The 27,731-nt window shown below is 40.8% G+C and overlaps 1 protein-coding gene across 2 annotated transcripts in view; it reads right to left on the bottom strand.

The window, feature by feature from the left end:
• Nucleotides 1-10,294: 10,294 nt before the first annotated feature.
• SHROOM4 (shroom family member 4) overlaps nucleotides 10,295-27,731 on the bottom strand; it is a 171,641-nt gene continuing 154,204 nt past the window's right edge. For both annotated transcript variants that reach the window (XM_053699005.1, XM_053699006.1), the window contains one exon: nucleotides 10,295-13,064. In XM_053699005.1, the coding sequence (XP_053554980.1) occupies nucleotides 12,816-13,064 (249 nt within the window). In that variant the 3' untranslated portion in view covers nucleotides 10,295-12,815. The remainder of the gene's footprint in view (nucleotides 13,065-27,731) is intronic.

Here is a 27,731-nt window from a genome sequence, read left to right as displayed (position 1 = left end):
TTTATATTTTCAATTGTTATCCGTTTTTTGGTATTAAGGGGTTAATCATCCATTTGCTAGAGGGTGCAATCCTTTGCTAACTTAATGCATTTACTGTGAAAATTTGGTTTCTATAACTAATCCGGTTCATTGTTATTTCAACTGTGACAGTTTTTTGTGTGCTTCTTAAAGGCACAGTAACGTTTTTTATATTGCTTGTAAATTTATTTGAAAAGTATTTTCCAAGCTTGCTAGGCTAATTGCTAGTTTGTTTAAACATGTCTGACACAGAGGAATCTCTTTGTGCAATATGTTCAAAGGCCAATGTGGAGCCCAATAGAAATTTATGTACTAATTGCATTGATGCTACTTTAAATAAAAGTCAATCTGTACATGTTAATAAAAATTCACCAGACGAGGGGGAAGTTATGCCGACTAACTTGCCTCACGTGTCAGTACCTGCATCTCCCGCTCAGGAGGTGCGTGATATTGTAACGCCAAGTACATCAGGGCGGCCATTACAAATCACCTTGCAAGACATGGCTAATGTTATGACTGAAGTTTTATCTAAATTACCAGAACTTAGGGGTAAACAAGACCACTCTGGGGTGAGAACAGAGTGCGCTGATAATACTAGAGCCATGTCTGATACTGCGTCACAATTGGCAGAACATGAAGACGGAGAGCTTCATTCTGTGGGTGATGGATCTGATCCTAATAAACTGGATTCAGACATTTCAAATTTTAAATTTAAGCTTGAGAACCTCCGCGTGTTACTAGGGGAGGTGTTAGCGGCTCTGAATGATTGTAACACGGTTGCAATACCAGAGAAAATATGTAGGTTGGATAAATATTTTGCGGTACCAACGTGTACTGACGTTTTTCCTATACCTAAAAGACTTACAGAAATTGTTAACAAGGAGTGGGATAGACCCGGTGTGCCTTTCTCACCCCCTCCTATGTTTAGAAATTTTTTTCCAATAGACGCCACCACACGGGACTTATGGCAGACGGTCCCTAAGGTGGAGGGAGCAGTTTCTACTTTAGCTAAGCGTACCACTATCCCAGTGGAGGATAGCTGTGCCTTTTCAGATCCAATGGATAAAAAATTAGAGGGTTACCTTAAGAAAATGTTTGTTCAACAAGGTTTTATATTGCAACCCCTTGCATGCATTGCACCTGTCACGGCTGCGGCGGCATTCTGGTTTGAGTCTCTGGAAGAGACCCTTGACACAGCTCCATTGGATGAGATTACACACAAGCTTAAAGCCCTTAAGCTAGCTAATTCATTTATTTCTGATGCCGTAGTACATCTAACTAAGCTTACGGCTAAGAATTCCGGATTCGCCATTCAGGCGCGCAGAGCGCTGTGGCTAAAATCCTGGTCAGCCGATGTGACTTCTAAATCTAAATTGCTTAACATACCTTTCAAAGGGCAGACATTATTCGGGCCTGGTTTGAAAGAAATTATCGCTGACATTACTGGAGGTAAGGGCCATGCCCTGCCTCAAGACAGAGCCAAACCAAGGGCTAGACAGTCTAATTTTCGTGCCTTTCGTAACTTCAAGGCAGGAGCAGCATCAACTTCCTCCGCTCCAAAACAGGAAGGATCTGTTGCTCGATTCAGACAGGGCTGGAAACCTAACCAGACCTGGAACAAGGGCAAGCAGGCCAGAAAACCTGCTGCTGCCCCTAAGACAGCATGAAGTGAGGGCCCCCAATCCCCCAATCTTTCAAGGTTGTCAACAAACCAGATAAAGAAAGAGGCGTTTCTACGCTGTGTACAAGATCTTTTACTAATGGGAGTGATCCACCCGGTTCCGCGGTCGGAGCACGGACAAGGGTTTTACTCAAATCTGTTTGTGGTTCCCAAGAAGGAAGGAACCTTCAGACCAATCTTGGATTTAAAGATCCTAAACAAATTCCTAAGAGTTCCATCGTTCAAAATGGAAACTCTTCGGACAATCTTACCCATGATCCAAAAGGGTCAGTACATGACCACAGTGGATTTGAAGGATGCCTACCTGCACATACCGATTCACAAAGATCATTACCGGTACCTAAGATTTGCCTTCCTAGACAGGCATTACCAGTTTGTAGCTCTTCCCTTCGGGTTAGCTACGGCTCCAAGAATCTTTACAAAGGTTCTGGGTTCTCTTCTGGCGGTACTAAGACCGCGAGGAATATCGGTAGCTCCGTACCTAGACGACATTCTGATACAAGCGTCAAGTCTCCAAACTGCCAAGTCTCATACAGAGTTTGTACTGGCATTTCTAAGGTCTCATGGGTGGAAAGTGAACGAAGGAAAGAGTTCTCTATTGCCACTCACAAGAGTTCCCTTCTTAGGGACTCTTATAGATTCTGTAGAAATGAAAATTTACCTGACAGAAGACAGGTTAACAAAACTTCTAAATGCTTGCCGTGTCCTTCATTCCATTCCACACCCGTCAGTGGCTCAATGCATGGAGGTAACAGGCTTAATGGTAGCGGCAATGGACATAGTACCCTTTGCACGCCTGCATCTCAGACCACTGCAATTGTGCATGCTAAGTCAGTGGAATGGGGATTACTCAGATTTGTCCCCTATGCTGAATCTGGATCAGGAGACCAGAAATTCTCTTCTATGGTGGCTTTCTCGGCCACATCTGTCCAAGGGGATGCCCTTCAGCAGGCCAGATTGGACGATTGTAACAACAGACGCCAGCCTGATAGGTTGGGGCGCTGTCTGGAACTCCCTGAAGACTCAGGGATCATGGTCTCAGGAGGAGAGTCTCCTTCCCATAAATATTCTGGAATTAAGAGCAGTTTTCAACGCTCTTCTGGCTTGGCCTCAGTTAGCAACTCTGAGGTTCATCAGGTTTCAGTCGGACAACATCACGACTGTGGCTTACATCAACCATCAGGGAGGAACAAGGAGTTCCCTAGCGATGATGGAAGTCTCAAAGATAATTCACTGGGCAGAGTCTCACTCTTGCCACCTATCAGCGATCCACATCCCAGGCGTGGAGAACTGGGAAGCGGATTTTCTCAGTCGTCAGACTTTTCATCCGGGGGAGTGGGAACTTCATCCGGAGGTTTTTGCCCAAATACTTCGGCGTTGGGGCAAACCAGATCTGGATCTCATGGCATCCCGCCAGAATGCCAAACTTCCTTGCTACGGATCCAGGTCCAGAGACCCGGGAGCAGTTCTGATAGATGCTCTGACAGCATCTTGGGCCTTCAACATGGCTTATGTGTTTCCACCATTCCCGATGCTTCCTCGATTGATTGCCAGGATCAAACAGGAGAGAGCATCGGTGATTCTAATAGCGCCTGCGTGGCCACGCAGGACCTGGTATGCAGACCTAGTGGACATGTCGTCCTGTCCACCATGGTCTCTACCTCTGAGACAGGACCTTCTGGTGCAGGGTCCTTTCAAACATCCAAATCTAATGTCTCTGAAGATGACTGCTTGGAGATTGAACGCTTGATTCTATCAAAGCGTGGATTCTCGGAGTCAGTGATTGATACTTTAATACAGGCTAGGAAGCCTGTTACCAGGAGAATTTACCATAAAATATGGCGCAAATACTTGCATTGGTGCGAATCCAAGAGTTACTCATGGAGTAAGGTTAGGATTCCTAGGATATTGTCTTTTCTACAAGAAGGTTTAGAAAAGGGTTTATCCGCTAGTTCTTTAAAGGGACAGATCTCAGCTTTGTCCATCCTTTTACACAAACGTCTGGCAGAAGCTCCAGACGTTCAGGTTTTTTGTCAGGCTTTGGCCAGGATTAAGCCTGTGTTTAAAACTGTTGCTCCACCATGGAGCTTAAACTTAGTTCTTAACGTTTTACAGGGTGTTCAGTTTGAACCCCTTCATTCCATTGATATCAAGCTGTTATCTTGGAAAGTTCTGTTTTTAATGGCTATTTCCTCGGCTCAAAGAGTCTCTGAGTTATCGCCTTACATTGTGATTCCCCTTATCTGATTTTCCATTCAGACAAGGTAGTTCTGCGTACTAAACCTGGGTTCTTACCTAAGGTAGTTACCAACAGGAATATCAATCAAGAGATTGTTGTTCCATCATTGTGTCCTAACCCTTCTTCAAAGAAGGAACGACTTCTGCACAATCTGGACGTTGTCCGTGCCCTGAAATTTTATTTACAGGCAACTAAGGATTTTCGACAAACTTCTTCCCTGTTTGTCGTGTATTCTGGACAGAGGAGAGGTCAAAAGGCTTCGGCCACCTCTCTCTCTTTTTGGCTTCGTAGCATAATACGTTTAGCCTATGAGACTGCTGGACAGCAGCCTCCTGAAAGAATTACAGCTCATTCTACCAGAGCTGTGGCTTCCACTTGGGCCTTTAAGAATGAGGCCTCTGTTGAACAGATTTGCAAGGCTGCGACTTGGTCTTCACTTCACACTTTTTCCAAATTTTACAAATTTGACACTTTTGCTTCTTCGGAGGCTGTTTTTGGGAGAAAGGTTCTTCAGGCAGTGGTTCCTTCCGTGTAAAGAGCCTGCCTGTCCCTCCCGTCATCCGTGTACTTTTAGCTTTGGTATTGGTATCCCATAAGTAATGGATGACCCGTGGACTGACTACACTTAACAGGAGAAAACATAATTTATGCTTACCTGATAAATTCCTTTCTCCTGTAGTGTAGTCAGTCCACGGCCCGCCCTGTTTTTTATGGCAGGTCTAAATTTTAAATTATACTCCAGTCACCACTGCACCCTATAGTTTCTCCTTTCTCGTTTGGTTTTCGGTCGAATGACTGGGTATGACGTAGAGGGGAGGAGCTATATAGCAGCTCTGCTTGGGTGATCCTCTTGCACTTCCTGTTAGGGAGGAGTTATAATCCCATAAGTAATGGATGACCCGTGGACTGACTACACTACAGGAGAAAGGAATTTATCAGGTAAGCATAAATTATGTTTTTTACGTTCACCTTCCACCCGTGAGACCTCAGAAAGGCCAATACAATCTCCGTGTGAGATTTGGTTCTTTGGAAAGTCGATGCCTGAATTAAGATGTCGTCTAAGTAAGACGCCACTGCTATGCACCACGGTCTTAGAACCGCCAGGAGGGACCCTAGCACCTTTGTGAAAATTCTGGGAGCAGTGGCCAACCCGAAAGGAAAAGCCACAAACTGATAATGCTTGTCCAGAAAGGCGAACCTGAGAAACTGGTGATGATCTTTGTGGATAGGAATATGCAGATACGCATCCTTTAGATCCACGGTAGTCATATATTGACCCTCCTGGATCATTGGTAAGATTGTCCGAATGGTCTCCATCTTGAATGATGGGACTCAAGAGGAATTTGTTTAGAATTTTGAGATCCAGGATTGGTCTGAAAGTTTCTTCTTTTTTGGGAACCACAAACAGGTTTGAGTAAAACCCCAGTCCTTGTTCTGCAATTGGAACTGGGTGGATCACTCCCATTGTAAGAAGATCTTCTACACAGCGTAAAAACGCCTCTTTCTTTGTCTGATCTGTTGACAGACGAGAAATGTGGAACCTTCCCCTTGGAGGAGAGTCCTTGAATTCTAGAAGGTATCCCTGGGCTACAACTCTAATGCCCAAGGATCGTGTACATCTCTTGCCCAGGCCTGAGCGAAGAGAGAGAGTCTGCCCTCTACTAGATCCGGTCCCGGATCGGGAGCTACCCCTTCATGCTGTCTTGGTGGCAGCTGCAGGCTTTTTGGCCTGTTTACCCTTATTCCAGCCCTGGTAAGGTTTCCAGGTTGCCTTGGGCTGTGAATCGTTACCCTCTTGCTTTGCAGCCTGAGAGGATGAAGCGGGGCCGTTCCTGAAATTGCGAAAGGAACGAAAATTAGTCTTGTTCTTTGTCTTAAAGGGCTTGTCCTGAGGGAGAGCATGGCCTTTTCCCCCGGTGATATCTGAAATAATCTCTTTCAATTCAGGCCCGAAGAGGGTCTCTTTCCTTTGAAAGGGATGTTCAAAAGCTTGGATTTAGACAACACATCGGCCGACCAGGACTTTAGCCATAGCGCCCTGCGCACCAAAATGGCGAAACCTGAATTTTTCGCCGCTAACTTAGCTATTTGGAAAGCGGCGTCAGTGATAAAAGAATTAGCTAGCTTTAGAGCCTTAATTCTATCCATAATTTCCTCATATGAGGTCTCCGTCTGGAGCGAGTCTTCCAGCGCCTCAAACCAGAAAGCAGCTGCAGTAGTTACAGGAATAATGCAGGCAATAGATTGGAGAAGAAAACCTTGTTGAACAAAAATTTTCTTAAGTAAACCCTCTAACTTCTTATCCATAGGGTCTTTAAAAGCACAACTGTCTTCAATTGGTATGGTTGTGCGTTTAGCAAGTGTAGAAATAGCCCCCTCCACCTTAGGGACCGTCTGCCATGAGTCCCGCACAGGGTCAGGTATGGGGAACATTTTCTTAAAAACAGGAGGGGGAGCAATGGGAACACCTGGTCTATCCCACTCCCTAGTAACGATATCCGCAATCCTCTTAGGGACCGGAAACGTATCCGTGTAAACCGGGACCTCTAGGTACTTGTCCATTTTACACAATTTCTCTGGGATCACCAAAGGATCGCAGTCATCCAGAGTAGCTAATACCTCCCTAAGCAAAATGCGGAGGTGTTCTAGTTTAAATTTAAAAGCCAATGTATCTGGATCTGTCTGAGGAGGAACCCTTCCTGAATCAGAGACTTCTCCCTCAGACATCAAATCCCTCACTCCCACTTCAGAGCGTTGTGAGGGAATATCGGATACGGCTACCAAAGCGTCAGAATGCTCATAATCCGTTCTTAAAACGGAGCTATCACGCTTTGCGGGTAACACGGGCAGTTTACATAAGAAGGCTGTAAGAGAATTATCCATGACTGCCGCTAAGTCTTGTAATGTAAAAGTGTTAGACGCACTAGAGGTACTAGGCGTCGCTTGCGCGGGCGTAACTGGTTGTGACACTTGGGGAGAGGCAGATGGGCTACCCTCGTTACCTTCAGTCTGAGAATCATCTTGGGCCACATTTATAAGTGCAACAATATGATCTTTAAAGTGTATAGACATATCAGTACAAGTGGGACACATTCTGAGAGGGGGTTCCACCATGGCTTCTACACATTGAACAAGGATTTTCCTTAGTGTCAGACATGTTTATTAGACTAGTAATATATACAAGCAGGCTTGGAAATCCCTTTAATCAAATAAAAAACACAATTTGAAAAAATCGTACTGTGCCTTTAAGAAATAAAAATGCAGCAATTCTCCTGAAATTTTCACAGTATGTACCTAAAGCCTTAATAAGATTGCATCACAAGTTTCAAAACGATTAACCCCTTAATGCCCAAACCGGAGCAGCCTAAAGCCAACACCCGGTTAAAAATAGCCTTGCTGTGGCCCTACCTGCCCTTAGGGATCAGATTTGGGGGAATATAGCTTCTATAAGGCCCTCAAACAGCAGCAGGACCCTCCATGTGAATCAGCATGAACTTCTCTGCAATTTTAACTGCGCATCTGAGGCGCAAAATTAGGCCCCTCCCACTCTACTCCGGAGCTGTGAGGCCTAGTAAATGACTCTGAAGTGACTAAAAACCAGCCATGTGGGTAATAACCCCAGAAAGAACCCCAAAAGGACTTTCAAAGTGTCTACAAACGATATTTTTCTTGAATAAACAATCGATTGCCCTGAATCAGTGTCAACCAGCATAATTAGCCCTGTTATGTAAGCATTCAATTCCTTACTAAGTCTGTGAACATAGCTTACCCTCCCCTCATGGGGATATTGTCAGTCTCTTCTAGCATTATCTCAGTCTTGTCTAGAAATAAATGACTGAACATACCTCATTGCAGATTACCCTGCAAACCGTTCCCCCCAACTGAAGTTTTCTGGTACTCCTCAGTCCTGTGTCGGAACAGCAGTGGATTTTAGTTACAACATGCTAAAATCATTTTCCTCTCAGCAGAAATCTTCATCACTTTTCTGCTAGAGAGTAAATAGTACAAACCGGTACCATTTAAAATAATAAACTTTTGATTGAAGATAATAAAAACTACAATTCTAACACCACATTCACTTTACCCTCCCGTATAGAGACCCTAGTGCTTAGAGCCGGCAAAGAGAATGACTGGGGGGTGGAGCTAGAGGGGGAGCTATATGGACAGCTTTGTTGTGTGCTCTCTTTGCCACTTCCTGTAGGGAATGAGAATATCCCACAAGTAAAGGATGAATCCGTGGACTGGATACACCTTGCAAGAGAAAAGGGGACGTCTCCCTTACAATTTAAAAAGACAATTCCACAATGTATATTTACTCTAATAAACAAAATAATTTTACTGGGGTTTAGAAAAATAAAAATATACAAAATAAAAATAGAAGTAAAAAATGATGAAAAAAATGCGTTATACCACCTTAGTTGAAGCTATTGTTTCAAAAGATGTGTATATATACAAAAAAGAAAAAATATAAATATCCCAAATCAATCCTTGTAATATAGCGTATCCTCAAACCAGTGGGTGAAAAAGTAACTGTAATAGCTTCCAGATAAAGCTACTGTGCAATCTTCTAAACAGTAGATTATGTTGCCACAATATATCAAATATCAGCAGGATAAACAATATATCGTATTCTCCTAGTTATATATAACATACAATTATTTTGTTGTGCAAATATAAATGACCTCTTTAAAAGTTTGTGCAGTGCAGCACACCATGTAAGAAAACTGCTTTGCAGGTTTAAACTCCGAACAGAGATTGGAACAAACACTCGCCTTCTGGAGTAATCTCACTCACCCCTCTTCCTCCAGAGTAATGGCTTCGATTTCAAAGTTGAATCACAATGCTCCGGTCGGTAGGATTTCCGTGATGGAAGCGGCAGACTTTGTGATAGTCAGATGGTTCATAAGACAAATGGACCCGCTCTTAGCGTATATCACGTGCGGGATATTGGGCTTTCTCAAGATCTTGAGAAAGCCCAATATCACGAGTGAAACGCGTAGAAGCTAAGCTGTTATCCTGCAACTGTTTTCACTAGGTACCTAGTATCTCGCGCGTGATATACGCTAAGAGCGGGTCCATTTGTCTTATGAACCATCTGACTATCACAAAGTCTGCCGCTTCCATCATGGAAATCCTACTGACCGGAGCATTGTGATTCAACTTTGAATTCAAAGCCGTTACTCTGTAGGAAGAGGGGTGAGTGAGATTACTCCAACTGTCTCCAGAAGGCGAGTGTTTGTTCCAATCTCTGTTCGGAGTTTAAACCTGCAAAGCAGTTTTCTTACATGGTGTGCTGCACTGCACAAACTTTTAAAGAGGTCATTTATATTTGCACAACAAAATAATTGTATGTTATATATAACTAAGAGAATACGATACATTGTTTATCCTGCTGATATTTGATATATTGTGGCAACATAATCTACTGTTTGGAAGATTGCACAGCATCTTTATCTGGAAGCTATTACAGTTACTTTTTCATCCACTGGGATCAGCGTTTGAGGATACGCTATATTACAAGGATCGATTTGGGACATTTATTATTTTTTCATTTTTGTATGTGTGTATATATATATATATATATATATATACATACACACATATGCATACATCTTTTGAAACATTTGCTTCAACTAAGGTGGTATAACACATTTTCTTCATCATTTTTTACTTTTATTTTTATTTTGTATAGTTTTATTTTTCTAAACTCCAGTAAAATTATTTTGTTTATTAGAGTAAATATACATTGTGGAATTGTCTTTTAAATTTTAAGGGAGATGTCCCCTTTTTCCTCATTATTACGGTAATCATGTATTTATGATAAGATTTTTAACTAGAAAAATATTTTTTATCTGGATTATTGATATACTTATAAGATTGTGGTAATTTATTTTGACTAGATGTCCATGAATAAATGTGTATGTTACATCTAGCTGTCTAGTGCCATCCTTTGTATTCATTGTTTTTTCCATTTGTATCCACTTTTGAGGGAGGTGGTTTGGGAGTGGCAAAGGTGTAACTTTGGGCTCAGCGCTGTACTTATTCTATTTTGTATCTATTTGTCATGTTATTGTTAGATGTGTCTTTTCTAAAAAGGGCAACATATCTCTGGATATATTCGTAAATATACTCTGCAGTATTATTCTCACTTTGTTTTCCTTCATTGGCGATTTATGCAACGACATGCACACAGAAAACTATTAGTAAAATGCAGATACACAACCGCACATTAAATATATTCACACATGCATGGCACAAAATACACACATCACAGCCAGAAATCACATGCAAATTGAGCCAGCAGTACTCCGCGCACAAACTACATCAACAATGAATGCACAGATCTGCTCAAGACGTTGTTAGCACCATTATATTTACTGTAGTGCAGAGGGAGGCACAAAAAGGTATGCCCACATTATAAAGTGGAGAACAGTCTCCCGAAAATAATATTAAAAGAATTGCAATACACAGATTTACATTTGAAAACAAAAATATTAACACTTTTTTTTTTTTCTTTTGCTTTCCGAAAATAATACAGAATAGGTTACAAAGTTGAGACAATGAACTGTCAACCCCTTCACAGCTGAAAATACTGGTCTTTATATTGATGAGAGGTTTACAATGTGTCACTGACCATATAACATTGTCATTACGTCACTTTGTTCCTGTGTGCGACTGACCATCTTGTACCCCTCCCTACATATCCCCTTGTGCTGTCCAAACTTTCATTTTACTATAAAAATTAACTTATTGATAAACTTTTTTTTACATAGCAGAAAATACGGGAAACAACAGCAAGTAAAAAATGTGTACTTAAAATTATTTTAAAAATTAAAGATTCAAAATTATGAATTGTAGATGCCTATTGCAGACAGGACAGTATGTTGAGATCCACTGCAAATTCTTGTGCATTATAGAATATCACAGTATAAAAAAAATTGGTCCAACTATTAAAGAAACAAAAATAACAACAACTAAAAAATGTAGCAGTGAAGGGGTTAACATCAATGTGCAAAAATTAAACATTTTCTTAATTACAGAAAACATTTGGCTTCATTTTTTAAATCTGGTTACCAAGATATATTTGGTTTTCTTTTAACTGTTCCTGAGTATTCATAACAGACCTTTCTTTTTTCCCTTTTAAAAGCAATATCCCTCTTTCTTTAAAACAAAAAAAAAAAAACCATAAAAAAATATTTCAATCTGTTCTCTTAAAAGTGTCTTCGATTTTAGCCCTAAAACCTCTTCTCTGACACCAGAAGAATGAAAATATTTTAGTGTCACAGGTTAAAGGGCACTTCTGACGTTGGTCTGTGTCAATAAGCATTTACATCGCCCCAGTGTGTCAGTGAAATAGAAGTTATATTAAGGGATTATGTTAAACAACATTTGTGGCAATTTGGGTTAATAGGAATTGTTATGAGCTGGGTTTATGAGAAGCAATAAATAGATATATTGGAGGTTATTGACAATAGGTAGCTATAGGGAGAGGCAATAATATCAAGTAAATATGGAATTATAGGAATGCAATCTGGAGCAACATGGTCATTATATGGAGGATTAATTTAAATGCAAGACGGATATATTATGAGGTATAATGGAGCAATATAAGTTATAGAATGGTTATGTGTAGTAAAAAAGAAAATCAACTGACACAATGGGGTGCTATCAGTTCAAAAATCTTAAAAAAATAAAAAATTAAAAGATTAGACCTTGCTCACTTCTGATTAAACATAGTTACATACACGGTTATTACAATTACGTTCTAACTGTAATGTATCTTTGGTAAAATAGAAATGATAACTCAGGATTTGGGGGAGATCTTACATAATTAAAAAAAAAAAATTGTGGAGGGAATATCTTGATCAGATCTATATTCGCATCATTACCATATAAAACAGTTCCATTATAAGGCACTTATATAGCCTCCAACGGAGGTAATAAAGTTGTAGTGCATCATCCATTTAGAGTTCAGCTGAATGATCCAATTTTGTAGCCATCATCTGTAGACAGAGAATTGTGGAAAAGCCCAAACAGCTCAAGATAACATCACTATATAGTCCCCTCGAAACTCTGCTCTTCCATCTGACCCACCAAGAAGTGCTACATCTTTGTAGACTTTCCTTCTGATTACATTTTTTTTTCCAAAGGAACTATAAAATGTCCATGTTGGATTTGCATAATGCAAAGATAGAAAGAACAAACTTATAGGAATGTTTGTCTTTGACATAGAGTGGGTGCACTGCAGAGGATTGCATGTAGAAAACAGTTCCCTTACACCCCGTTGAAGGGGTGACAACACAGAGGATTTATGTTATAAAAGAAATGTTAAGACTGTGCAGTGGAGTGCATTATGTTAAAACTCTTTAGAGTGCATTGGATGCTTTTTATGAGATTCCAGTTGCAAAAAGCCTCAGTATATTTCCTCAGACAACAGCACACTGTATCAACCTTCATCTCCAAGTAATTTTATGACCTGGGCTCCCGAAAATTATAGATGGAAAATAATTAGAGAGGCAGTAATTTCCAGTTAAAAAACGAAGCCTTCATATACACTGTTCCCCACTTCAATCACCATTATTTTGTTGATTAACCATCTGTGGGTCACAGCTTAAAATAAATGTATTGAGTAAGGAGTTATGGGTTAAAACTCACAAACTCAGAGGAATTGAACAGATGGAAACACATGAGGGTTTCACTCAGGAACTTCTAGTTCAAAATAATTCTTATTATATATTTATGCCCAAGCAATATTATTTGGTTGACTGAAAATCTCTTTTAAGTGGATAATGCCTTGCTTAAAAATTAAAAAAGCCATTTAAATAGACATCTCAGATTGGAAGATCTCACAGAACTCTTCTTTGGTTGCTGATTAACCTACAGACTTTCTCTCAGACACCTCAACTGCTCCTCCCCCAGCCGTATCTTGTCCTCAAGTTCACGTTGCTCTACTATGAGAGCAGATGTCATCTTAACATAGTGCTGGTAGTCCTGGAGTTGCTCCTCACTCAGGTACCGTGACACATTCTCCAGAACCGTCTGCTCCCTTCGATTGACATGCGCTCTAAGTTCTTTGGCATCTTCTAACTGGTCAGTCAGCTGTTTCTTCTTTTCCTGGAGGCTCAGCTGTGGGGAAATAGTGTGATTAGTGGAACAGAAAATTAACCCAAAGGAGTTTACACGTTTTACTATATGACTCATCCTCAGAATTAAATATGTAGCCTACTTTCGGCCTAGTGCAAACAGCTTTTGAGTATAGATTTAAAGGGACATTTCAGCCAAAACTGTAATTCACACAAGTGCATGTCAGCTTTTAATAGAAGCATTTTTGCAATATACATGTATTGGCAAATATGCATCCAGTAAAACTTATGGCTGTTTGACACAAGTCAAAATTAAAAACTTTCATGACAGATAGAGTAGTAAATTTAAACAGCTTTCCAATTTACTTCCATTAACAAAATGTGCAAACTTTTTATATTTACACTTTTGGAGTCACCAGATCGTACTGAGCATTGGCAAGTATTCACTGAATATATGTACATGCATTTGTAATTGGCTTATGGCTAACAGATAAAACAGGAGGAGTGGAAATAGACATAACTTTGAAATGTGTAAGAAATAAATCTACTACTCATTTGAAGTTCAGATTAAATGCTATTGTATTGTCTTGTTATGTATGTGTAGATTATGCAAATCTACTGTATTTACTGGTCATTTAATGCTCTGTGCACTAGGATTATTAAACTCAGCATATGCCCAGAAAGCCTTATGTGCTGGTATCATCTGGTATTGAATACATTTTCATAATTGCTGACATGATATAAGACCCACTAGCTCTCTGAGCAGCTGCTGTATTTCAAATGCTGGTGCACTGACACTATTTAGTTATGCGTCAAATACATGTGCAGAGAAACATGCTAACTCTAAAACAGTGATAACTTTTACTAGAAGCATTTTTGCCTATATATATATATATATATATATATATATATATATATATATATATATATATATATATATATATATATATATATATATATATATATATATAGTAAATATGTTTCTATTCAAAAGGTGTATGAGCTGTTTTACTGGAATATCCCTTTAAATGGCATAGACCACATTATAAAAATGTAGTATAATTAAAAGAATGATGTATACAAGTAGTATTATCAAGCATAGGAAAGAGCAATAAATGTGTAATATGACAAAATCTTTAGGTGTTGAAAAAGGTATTTTTCCCACTATGTCACATGGAAGAAGTCTGACATTAGAGAGGGTACTTGGTGTGTAATAAAGAATATGCTATTTACCTTATAAAGTGCCCATGTGGCCTTTCCTATGAGGGTGAGACCACACACAAGGGAAAGAATTAATGAGAATAAATTCAGTACTAGAAATAAAGATTTAAATGCCCAGGTTGCCCATTATTTTAATCATGTGGGACATGGAGTGAGTCATCTTATATTTCACATTATTGACCACATATGTAGACCTAGATTAGGGGGAATTAAGAACTCTTTCTGAAGTAGAAGGAGGTTTTCTGGATTTTTTCAGAGACGTTGACCCCTAAAGGTATGAATAAGGAGATTGGTTTGTTAGATTTTGTATGTTTGGATACTTTTTCTCTGCTCTTAGTATAATAGTGTTTATGTGAATGGAATATGTTAGTTGTGAAAGGGTTAACCCAGAGGACTCCCTTAGGGCCTTTATAAGCTCAATGTAATTATTGCTAGTGTATCCATGATCAAGTGTCCCAAAAATGTTGCTGATCCTTCCTTTTTATGGCTTAATACAGTATCAATTTTGAATGGTGCAGCTACATTCTAAATTTTAGATTCACAGCTTGCCTGTCATAACTCTAAAAAGAAGTTAATAAATTTGCCACTAATGGCAAGAGGCACAACATTCCCACATAGAAGCAAGAAAGCCAACAAGGCTGACCACAAACACACGTTAAAATGTAACATGTTGAGGATTTCAGTTAAAAAATAACTTAAAGGGATAGTAAACTCAAAATTAAACTTGATTCAGATAGAGCATGTACTTTCTAATTTACTCTTATTAGAAGTTTTCTTTGTTATCTTGCTATCTTTATTTGAAAAAGAAGGAATGTAAGCATAAGAGCCGGCCCATTTTTGGTTCAGACCCTGGATAGCACTTGCTGATTGGTGGCTACATTTAGCCACCAATCAGAAGAAGCTACCCAGGTGCTGAACCAAAAGTGGGCCGACTCTTATGCTTACATTCCTTCTTTTTCAAATAAAGATAGCAAGATAACAAAGAAAAATTTATAATGGGAGTAAATTAGAAAGTTACTTAAAAAACATAAATTATGCTTACCTGATAATTTAATTTCCATCAAGGGGAGGAGAGCCCACGGCTTCATTCATTACTGTTGGGAATTAAAGGGACACTGTACCCAATTTTTTTCTTTTGTAATTCAGAAAGAGCATGCAATTTTAAGCAACTTTCTAATTTACTCCTATTATCAATTTTTCTTCGTTCTCTTGCTATCATTTTTTTAAAAAAGAAGGCATCTAAGCTTTTTTTTGGTTTCAGTACTCTGGACAGCACTTTTTTATTGGTGGATGAATTTATCCACCAATCAGCAAGGACAACCCAAGTTGTTAACCAAAAATGGGCCGGCATCTAAACTTACATTCTTGCATTTCAAATAAAGATACCAAGAGAATGAAGAAAATTTGATAATAGGAGTAAATTAGAAAGTTGCTTAAAATTTCATGCTCAATCTGAATCACGAAAGAAAATTTTTGGGTACAGTGTCCCTTTAAGAACCTGGCCACCAGGAGGAGGCAAAGACACCCCAGCCAAAGGCTTAAATACATCTCCCACTCCCCTCATCCACCAGTCATTCTGCCAAGGGAACAAGGAACAGTAGGAGAAATATCAGGGTATAAATGGTGCCAGAAGATAAATTAAATTTAGGTCCGCCCATCGGAGATACAGGCGGGAGCCATGGACTCTCCTCCCTTCGATGGAAATGAAATGATCAGGTAAGCAAAATTTATGTTTTCCATCTAAAGGGGAGGAGAATCCACGGCTTCATTCATTACTGTTGGGAACTTATACCCAAGCTCTAGAGGACACTGAATGAAGGAGGGTAAAGGGCGGACCCTAATCTGAGGGCACCACAGCCTGCAAAACCTCTCTCTCAAAAACAGCTTCCGCAGAAGCAAAAACGTCAAATTTGTAAAATTTTGTAAAAAAGTATGTAAGGAGGACCACCAGGTAGCCGCCTTACAAATTTGCTCCATAGAGGCCTCATTCTTGAAGTCCCAAGACGAAGCCACAGCTCTAGGTGAATGAGCCATGATCCTCTGAGGAGGCTTATGTCCCGCTGTCTCATAGGCCAAGCAAATCAAGCTCCTCAACCAAAAGGACAAAGAAGTAGAAGAGGCTTTCTGCCCCTTGCACTTCCCTGAATACACCACAAAAAGAGATGTAGACTGTCTGAAATCCTTTGTAGCCTGAAGATAGAACTTTAGGGCACAAACCACATCAAGGTTATGAAGTAACCTCTTCTTAGAAGAAGAAGGGTTAGGACACAAAGAAGAAACAACTATTTCCTGATTAATGTGACGGTTAGAAAGCACCTTGGGAAGAAACCCTAAACCAGTGCGAAGCACAGCCTTATCTGCATGAAAAACCAGATAAGGAGGCTCACATTGCAAGGCAGCCAGTTCAGATACTCTGCGTGCCGAGGCAATGGCCAACAGGAAGAGAACCTTCCAGGACAGAAACAATGTCAAAAGAATGCATAGGCTCAAACGGAACCCTCTGCAATACCTTAAGGACCAAATTTAAACTCCATGGGGGAGCAGACTGTCTAAAGGCCTGATTCTAGACAGAGCCTGAACAAAAGATTGGATGTCAGGGAGCTCAGCGAGTCTCCTATGCAACAAGACTGATAATGCCGAAATCTGTCCCTTTAAGGAACTGGCGGCAAGACCCTTCTCCAAACCGTCAAGGATATCCATGCTTCTCACACGAGGACAAATAAGTTCTCCACACCTTATGGTAGATGCGATGAGTGACTGGCTTCCTTGCCTGATATACCTATCAATCACACCTTCAGAAAAACGTCTCCTGGCCAAGACTAGGCATTCAATCACCATGCAGTCAGCCTCAGAGAATCGGGATTTTGATGTTGAAAAGGGCCCTGTTCCAGCAGATCCCTGCGACAGTGTAAGCTCCACGGCAGAGAGGTTTACATCCCCACCAGATCCGCAAACCACATCCTCCGCGGTCACGAAGGAGCAATCAGAATGGCCGAAGCGTGCTCCTGTTTGATGCGTGCCACTACACGAGGTAGAAGTGGTAACGGTGGAAAACTGAAAGCTAGGCTGAACCCCAGAGGCACCGCTAAGGCATCTATCAGCTCTGCCTGGGGATCTCTGGACCTTGACCCGTATCGGGGTAGCTTGCAATTGAGTCTGGACGCCATGAGATCTATCTCCGGCGTTCCCCACCTGAGACAAATCTCCGCAAACACCTCAGGGAGAAGAGACCATTCCCCCGGATGGAAGGATTGCCTGCTGAGAAAGTCTGCTTCCCAGTTGTCCACACCTGGAATGTGAATCGCTGAGAGCGAGCAGCTGTGGGACTCCGCTCACTCCAAGATCCGAGACACCTCCCTCATAGCTAGGGAGCTCCTCGTACCCCCCTGATGGTTGATGTAAGCCACTGAGGTAATATTGTCGGTCTGGAATCTGATGAAGCTGAACTACCCCAGAGGAGGCCATGCCTCAGAGCATTGTATATTGCTCGGAGTTCCAGACTATTTATCGGAAGGAGAGACTCCTCCCGGGACCATTTTTCTTGTGCCATCCTGGCACCCCAAACAGCTACCCATCCTGCAAGACTGGCGTCCGTGGTCACAATTTCCCAGGACGGTCTCAAGAAGGATATCCTCATGGACAGTTGCTCTGGACGGATCCACCAAGAGAGGGAGATCCGAGTCCGAGCATCCATTGATATATGATGTGATAGATCTGAATGATCGCTGTTCCACTGTCTCAACATGCACAATTGAAGAGGTCTGAGATGGAACCTGGTGAATGGAATGACGTCTATGCTGGAAACCATGAGTTCGATCACCTCCATACACTGAGCCACCGAGGGGCTGGAGAAAGACTGAAGGGCAAGACAAGAGGACACAATCTTTCTGCGTCGATGGTCTGTGAGAAATCTTTTCATGGATATACAGTATTAGCGTGCCCAGGAACTCCACGCTGTTTCTGAGAACCAGGGAACTCTTTCCTGAGTTGATCTTCCAACTGTCAGATTGGAGCAAAAGAAGAAGAGCCCTCGAATGATCCTCTGCGAGACTGAGCGACGGCGCCTGGACTAGGATGTCGTCCAGATAGGCCTTGTCCGCACGAAAGGGACGAAAAGTAGATCCCTTAGGCTTAGCCTTCTTATCCTGCGGTAGGAAAGCTCCCTTGCCTCCCGTAACCGTGGATATGATCCAATCCTGGACCGAACAGAATCTTTCCTTGAAAAGGCAGGGACAACAGCCTCGTCTTAGATGTCATATTCGCAGACCAAGACTTTAGCCACAGAGCCCTGCAAGCTAAAACGGAAAAACCTGACACCTTAGCGTTCAGGCGAATAATTTGCATATTGGCATCACAAATTAAAGAATTGGCAATTCAGTGCCTTAATCTTGTCCTGTATCTCATCTATGGAAGTCTTCCCCTCGACCACTGCACACAGGGATTCACACCAACATGTCGCAGCTCCGGCAACCACGGCTAGGGCAGCTGCCAGCTTAAGAACAAACCCTGTGTGTTGAACATCTTCCTTAACATATTTTCCAACTTTTTATCCATGGGCTCTTTAAACGACGAACTGTCCTCAAGGGAAATAGTTTTCCGCTTCGCGAGCGGGGAGATAGCACCATCCACCCTAGGAACAGTACCCCACAGCTCAAGCTGAGAGCTCTTAACGGGGAACAGTTTCTTAAAGGAAGAAGAAGGGTAAAAGGAAGAACCTAATCGCTCCCATTCATTCTTAATAATGTTAGCCATCTTAACAGGAACCGGGAAGGCCTGAGGCACCACCCTGTCCTCATATACCTTATCAAGTTTAGGAATTGCAGGTTCCTCTGAACTGGAGCACTTGCTTCAGCAAAAAGTGCAAATTCTCTATCCTAAACCTAAAGTCAGGCTCCTCCGCAGCCAGAGGTTTAGATGACATGGACTCCGACCCAGAAAGGGCGTCCTCCAAAGAGTCGGAGTGGGCCTCGTCATCAAATAACGCCTCTGATATTTCCATAGGAGTAAACAACCCCTGGGTCGGGCCGCCATGATACACCCTACTCTTGCGCTTAGCAGAACGTGGTAAGGAATGGATCACTTTCGATACCGCCGTTTGCAGCTGTCCCGCAAAATCTGACGGCCAACTAATCTCTCCCACAGGAGTAATGGTTGGACCCTAGGGCGCTGCATGTGCAATTGTAGATGAATGCAGGGAACGCACCTCACGGGACGGGGAACCCTCAGAGGTGGACGGCTCAGTAGTACTAGACATCCATTTACTTTTAGATGTCGTAACTTTATTAAGGCATGTGGAACATAGTTGAGCAGGCTGTTCTACCAGAACCTCCTCACAATAAACCTTGTTAAAGAGGGAGACCCCTCTAACGCATCAGAGTCCTCCATAGTTTGCACTGTTATCACGGACAAGATTTAACTTAAAGGGACAGTCAAGTATAAATTAAACTTTCATTATTCAGATAGGACTTTTAATTTTAATCGACTTTCCAATTTACTTTTATCATCAAATTTGCTTTTTTCTCTTGGTATTCTTAGTTAAACTAAACATAGGTAGGCTCATATGCTAATTTCTAAGCCTTTGAGGGCTGCCTCTTATCACATGCTTTTTAAATCTCTTTTCAACACAAAGAGACAGAAAGTACACGTGGGCTATATAGATAACACTGTGTTCAGGCACAGAAAGTTATTTAAGATCTAGCACAATACAATGCTAAATTTAAGACAATAGATAATTAACAGTCACAGTCGCTGGAAGAAGGTTCCTAGATACAAGGTAATCACAAAGGTAAAAAGTATATTAATATAACTGTGTTGGTTATGCAAAACTGGGGAATGAGTAATAAAGGGATTATCTATCTTTTAAAACGATAACAATTCCAATGGCCGGAGCACTCAACACTTCCTATGACCCTCCTATGACCCGGACTACAGAAACCGTTTTGTCTCCTGCGCTGCTGATCAACAGAGGAAGAGAGATAGCCACATCCGGTCACATGGAATGCCTGGCAGGACCGCCCCTGCCTAAGGAGAAAACGCGCCAAAAAAAGGGCCGCGCAATACTCTCGTAAGTCAACTGAAAGTTCCACACATTGCCAGAGCCTCATCTCGCACATAATGCAGCAATGACACAATAAACAACAATATCATGTATAAACCCCCCCCCCCGTTCAATAATCCCCTTTCCAGGAATATTAACCCTTGATTCTTTAAAGATAAAAGGCGTCACACTGTGACCCTGTCTTCCGTGTTATCATTGTGTAATAAAAAATGAAACTATCCTACCAGAATCTACGCGGTGGAACAGGAACACGCCCCTTTAAGTGAGACAGGTTAGTAGCTTCGTTCCTGAAATGGACTTGAGTATAAAAAGCAGGCAGCGAAACTCGTCAACGTCGATTGCTTGTGGAGCTGTTAATATGAGTCGGGATGGTTTCGCAGAAAGACTCTCCCTGCATCTCCGGACTCTAACTTTCCCCAAGGCTCTCACTGAGAGGCTGACAGGACTACTTAAAACTCCAGTCCCAATGCGAAGAGTACTACCCTCCATAAGAGACTATTCCGATCTTCGGCACTTCTCTGACGTCCTCCTGTGACGAAAGACAAAGAATGACTGGGGGATGAGGGGGGAGGTATTTAAGCCTTTGGCTGGGGTGTCTTTGCCTTCTCCTAGTGGCCAGGTTCTTAATTCCCAACGGTAATGAATGAAGCCATGGACTCTCCTCTTTTTTAGATGGAAACTTAAATTATGCTTACCTGATAATTTTCTTTTCTTCTGTACGGGGAGAGTCCACAGCTGCATTAATTTCTTTTGGGAAATACAGAACCTGGCCACCAGACACCCCAGCAAAAGGCTCAAACACCTCCCCCACTTCCCTCATCCCTCAGTCATTCTGCCAAGGGAACAATGAACGGTAGGAGAAATATCAGGGTGAAAAAAGGTGCCAGAAGAACAAATAAAAAAGAATTTGAAGGCCGTCCACAGAAAAAAAATGGGCGGGGAGCTGTGGACTTTCCCCGTATAGAAGAAAAGAAAATGATCAGGTAAGCATAATTTAAGTTTTTCTTCTTAAAACGGGGTGAATCCACAGCTGCATTCATTACTTTAGGGAAATCAATACCCAAGCTTATAGAGGACACTAAATGCAAACGGGCGGGAACAAAAAGGCGGCCCATTCTGATGACACCACAGCCTGACACAACCCGGATACCTGATAAAAAAAAAAAAAAAACACTTCAACAGAAGCAGGAAGAACAAAAGCACGGAAAGAGGACAATGAACTGCCCATCAATTAGAACTGTAAGGATCCCAGTTAGAGATCACTCTAAAATCTGGACTCCACTGAGCACAAAAACCTCTGAGGAGACAAAAGTCCAACTCTCTAGAAGCACACAAATGAAAACCTCTCCATGAACAATGGCAAGGGAAAAAACAAACAAACTCCCACACCACATTCTCCCAAACTGAAAGAAGGGAAGAATCAGATAAGAAGGTCCGAAAGAACCTCCACAAAACAATCCCAGAAGATTCAAGGAAAAAACAAAGAGAGAAGCCCCTAGCATAACTCTAAAAAGAGCGGCTGCCAGGCTGTAAGAGGACAAAGTCCAGTAGAGAATACTCTGACAGAGGAGAACAAAGAAAGAAAAAATTCCAGACCACCTCCTACATGGATCCAAAAGGAACTAATGTAAAGCCTTAACCAGAACCTAAGTCCCAGAAGGACAAAAGGTAGAACAAGACTACCTTACCATAGATAGCTTAACTAGCACAGAGAAACTGAACATCCGTAGGTCAGAAAAAAACCCCGGGAGCAGAACAGGAACGGAATAGTAACATCCGTCTACATCACAAACGAAAGCCGCAGGCTTCCATTGCATAGGCAGTCAGACTAAACGTCAAACCATAGTAACTAGCCAACCAAGTAGCTAGCAAACTTGCGCAAGGACATTCCTGGAAAGGAACAAAAGAAAAAACTCAGAAAGCAGGGCAGACCAACTCCCCCCACCCCCTACTCGAAAACGGGGTAAGGGAGGACAACACCCTGACCAATAAAGAAAAACCAACTACCCGCTAAGGGAAGGTTCCCAAACCAACTGCAAGGCCTCCCAACCTAAGGAAGGATTCTTTGGGAGACATGATACGTGGTCAATGCTCAAACAGAGCTGTCAGACTTCCTGACCCCTACTCTAATCGAACAGTCTTATCGCAGCAGCGACTGTCAATGTCCCAAAGGACAAGAGAAATTAAAAAAACATAAATTATGCTATCTGATCATTTCATTTTCTTCCATGGGAAAGAGTCCAAAGCCGCATTCATTACTTGTGGGAAATAAGAACCTGGCCACCAGGAGGAGGCAAAGACACACCAGCCAAAGGCTCAAATACTCCTCCCACTTCCCCTATCCCCCAGTCATTCTGCCGAGGAAACAAGGATCAGTGGAAGAAATATCAAGGTGAAAGGGTGCCAGAAGACTATACACGAAAAACGCCTCAAAAAACGGGCAAGGGCTGTGGACTCTTTCCCACAGAAGAAAATGAAATTATCAGTTAAGCATAATTTATGTTTTTCTTGCTAATGGGAAAGAGTCCACAGCCGCATTCATTACTTGTGGGAAAATTATACACAAGCCAAAGAGGACACTGAATGCCAAGAAAGGCATCCAAACTGTTCAAGGGTCAACTGAAAATTCTAAACCCTAGCAGGGCTAGACTAAACAAACAGACAAAGAAGCCCTGAGGCTGAAACATTATCTTAAAATATGGGGAGGGGGTTGTTGTTTTTTTTGGAACTTCCGCCGGAAGCAACATCTAGAGCGACCATAAAATCACTAGCATCAAAATCCCAAAAAAGAAAGAATTTTCCTAAAAGGAAAAATCTACAAACAGTCACAAGCTCTAAAATAAAGAAATAAAACACATCCTAATTGGATAAAAAAAAAAAAGTAGGTCGCACCCGCAGGTAAACGCCAAAGAGGAATGGAAACACTAACAGGACCAGCCTGTCAGATATCCTAATCCTCAGGAGCTCAGAACTGGAATTAGACACACAAAAACAGAAGACGACCAGGAATAGGATCTCATCCCTCCACTCGTCTAGCACTGTTCGCCATCTGATTCAGAAGCCTGAGGATCCGTTGACGAATCAGAACTGGTATCCTCCAAGGCCGCCAACACATGCCGCAGCAGTACACGCAGGCACGCCAGTCTGAATCTAAAGGCAAAATCCACCTCCGATGGGGGCATCTTAAGGCCCCGACCCTGAAGGCTGTACCCCTGAAGCCTCAGAGAAAACCGCTTCCCCAGAGGAAAGATCCGATATAATCGAACTCACACCTGACGCCCCCAGGTTAAGGGGACACGGATGAACGCTTAGCATGCAATTAGGAAGATGTAAGTGCGCCAATGCCAAAGATATGGCCATGCGGAACCGTACAGTAACCTCTGGTGGGAACAAACCTCCTTCCGGAGAAGGGGTAAAGGTATACGGGACAACTACCTGTGTAGGAACAGAATATTCTAGGGAACCCACCTCATGGGACACAGAATCCTCAGAGGCGAATGGCTCAGCGGTCTCTAACCTCTCCCCAGAGGGAGAAGAGAGCACTCTATTACGGCATACAGAACATCATTGATTGGGCTGGATTACCCTGGCCTCACCACAATCTACGCAAGTAACAGAATCTGAATCAGAGAAATCCTTCTCCGAACAATCAGAATCCTCCATAGCTTGACTTATTAAATTATGGACAAAAGCAACTGGCACCTTACACCCCCAATAACTGGGGCACTCACCACCTCCTATGACCCAGACAAGTAGACAAACGGATCCTCTCCACCGACACTCGGTCATGAATACAGAAATGGAGAATGAAAACGTGACCATGCCCGGTCACGAGGTGCGACATGTAGGCCCAAGAAAAGCCCGCCAGTCCACAAGAACTGCCCGCCAGTCCCACTGCTCAATAACCCCCCTCAGGAGATATTAACAGTATACACAGTCCTTCAAGTTTGACAGATAGTAGCGTTGATTCTGACATGGACTTGAGTGAAGAAAGCAGGCAGCGAAACTCGTCAACGCTGATTGCTTATGGAGCTGTTAATATAAGTCAGGATGGTTTCGCAGAAAGACTCTCCCTGCATCTCCGGACTAACTTTCATCCATGCTCTCACTGAGAGGCTGTCAGGACTACTTAAAGTGAAGGTCAATTTTGACGAATTAGTGCCCGGTTTTTAATAATCCTATTAAAAACAAGGGCACTTTAATTCATCAAAATTGACATTTCAAGCGTTTTCTTAAAAAATGTACCTTTTAGTCCGGAGAGCTGCTGCAGCGCTTCCTCCGGCATTTCAACGGCAACAGTCCGTCTTTCTCAAGAGCGATTAAAATCAGTAAAAGTATGCTGACAAAGTGCATATACATTTCTGCTAATGCAGGCGGTTTAAATAACAATAATTTTCGCGCTATCCATGACGTCACAAAATGACGTACCTGGATTTACACCCGTATCTCTATCTCAAATGATTTCTAGTTAGCAACAAAGTTTAGGTAAATATGTTAATAAATATTATGTTATAAATCAATATTGCTAAGCAGGAATCGTGTACATCAACAATTGTATTTATACAAAGAAGACAATCATATTTTTAAATTCATTCAATGAAAAACATTCAATGAGAAAAGTCAATGGAAACATTTGACCAATCAAATCTAGGAGGCGTGTTGATCTTACGTCGACTTTGTTCTCAATCGAGTAGTGAACAGTGTTCAGTTCCCAAACAGGTCCGTTATGCTGCGGTTATATCACATGTTTAACGGTCCAATCATAAAACAATGGAGTCATTTTATTAAGTTATTAGTATAGTCAATCGCCAAATACATAAAAAGAATATTTATGTATCTAATTGCCTTTTAAGTTTGAGGTCGCCTATATTATGTTATTCACGATTGTCTCTTTTTATGTGTTTAGCGATTGAATTTACTAATAACTTGATAAAAAGACTATTGTTATGATTGGACAGTTATAAACGTGAAATAACCGCAACATAACGGACCTGTTTGGGAACTGAATACTGTTCACTACTCGATTGAGAACAAAGTCGATGTAAGATCAACACGCCTCCTAGATTTTATCGGTCAAATGTTTCCATTGAATTTTCTCATTGAATGTTTTTATTGAATGAATTTAAAAATATGATTGTATTCTTTTTATAAATACAATTGTTGATGTACACGATTCCTGCTTAGCAATATTGATTAATAACATCATATTTATTGTTAACATATTTACCTAAACTTTGTTGCTAACTAGAAATCATTAGAGATAGAGATATGGGTGTAAATTCAGGTATGTCATGGATAGCGTGAAAATTATTGTTATTTAAACCGCCTGCATTAGCAGAAATGTATATGCACTTTGTCAGCATACTTTTACTGATTTTAATAGCTCTTGAGAAAGACGGACTGTTGCTGTTGAAACGCGTTGAGAAATAAAAAATGTTTATCTTACAAGATTATACGCTTGTTCTTTATTAAGGAGCCAAACACCCAACTCTATCTTGTGAGTATATATCCCTGATTCCACAAATATTGGTGGATACTGCATGACTGTGAATCTTTCTACGTAGAATAACCAGTTGAACCTGAACGTGAGTCCTCCTCTGTGGACCAGCGCCTCCATGCTTTTGCACATTTTCAAGTCAGTCTGGGAGAAAAATGAGGGAAGGCTGCGGTCACAGTTTCAGAGGAGAGTATTCATCTATTCATTTAGTTCTTCCATTGTGTTACTACTAAATTTTCTTGTATCAGCTAATAACAGGCTGATATTTGTTATACCTGTGAACTCTTGCACATTATCAATAAGAACTGGGGCCTTAGAAAGCGTGCATATAAAACTGTAAAAAAAACTAATAATAAAAGTAAATTGGAAAGTTGTTTAAAATTGTGTGCTCTATCTGAATCATGAAAGAAAATGTTTGACTTTAGTGTAATAGAATTTTTTTAATTATTCAGAGCATTACATCATTGCTTTAGAATACCCCTATACAAAAGATGGACATGTGTAAGAAAATATTTAAAGGGACAGTCTACTCCAAAATTGTTTTTATTTAAAAAGATCGATAATTCCTTTATTACACATTCCCCAGTTTTGCATAACCAACACCGTTATATTAATATACTTTTTACCTCTGTGATTACCTTGTATCTAAGCCTCTGCAAACTGCAGCAACATTTTAGCCAATCAGTGCCCTCTCATAAGTAACTCCATGGCAGTGAGCACAGTGTTATCTATATGGTACACATGTACTAGGACTGTCTAACGGTGAAAAACTGTCAAAATGCACTGAGATAATAGGCGGCTTTCAACAGCTTAGAAATCAGTTATGAACCTACTTAGGTTTCGCTTTCAACAAAGATTACCAAAAAAAAAAGAAGCCGCTAATTTGATGATATTAAAAGTAAATTGGAAAGTTGTTTAAAATAGCATGTCCTATCTGAATCATTAAAGTTTAAATTTTGACTTGACTGTTCCTTTAAAGGAACGCTAAAATCAAAATTAAAAAACTTTTATGATTCAGATAGAGCACAACATTTTAAAACAACTTTCTGCACAATTATTTTTATATGCACATTTTATAAGGCACCAGCTACAAATGAGTATGTGCAGGAGTTTACAGTATATACATGTATGCATTCTGTGATTGGCTGATGTAAAATGGGACAAACTGAAATTTGTCAAAACTAATTAGCTACAGATAGAAAACCGTTTATCCAAACTGTTTAGGAGATATTTGTATCTGTGAGGGGATGGAACCAAGTGTAAACAACAATATCTTATGTAATTTAGGTAATATTTTCATCATAATACAGCTTATACGTGCAATCTAAAGATAGTTTTATACTTTTGTATACATAGTATCGTCAAAAAGGTAGTACACTACAGTGATCAGAAAGGTAATATTTGTTGTTTAAAATAAATACAGACAATTATTTGCATTTTACATCACAAAAATCAAACCACACACATAGGCAGAGAAGTTTGTGACTTTACAGACAGGGAAAAAAGTAATTTTAGCTAATTATTTTTATTTATTTTTTTTAAATATTAATTTAAAAGTTTTGAGTTCAGAATAAGTTTGGGTTTTGGAATCCTGATTTGGGGTATTGTACCTGTACTCATTTGGAACTTTTGCACTGTCTATTTATTATGCATTTGTTGATTATGCAAGTCTACTGTATTTAATGGCCCTTTAAATGATTATTGTTAGTTTGGGCACATTACTCTCACAAAGATTTACCAACCCTGTCTTAGAGAATAAAGCAAATCACCCTGAAATAATTGTTTTAATGTGACAAATACAACCCTAACAAACTGATAATTGCAAATTAAAAATAAAGACTTACTAAATGAGGTTAGCATAGTTCAAAACTAGAGATCTCTTGCACACAAATTGCTATTCACCATGACTTAAGCCTAGAGAAAGAAAATAATCT

Source organism: Bombina bombina, chromosome 1 (assembly GCF_027579735.1).
Source record: "Bombina bombina isolate aBomBom1 chromosome 1, aBomBom1.pri, whole genome shotgun sequence".
NCBI classification, from domain to species: domain Eukaryota; kingdom Metazoa; phylum Chordata; class Amphibia; order Anura; family Bombinatoridae; genus Bombina; species Bombina bombina.
The sequence above is the reverse complement of the archived record's forward strand: the minus strand, read 5'-3'. Positions and strand labels throughout refer to the sequence as shown.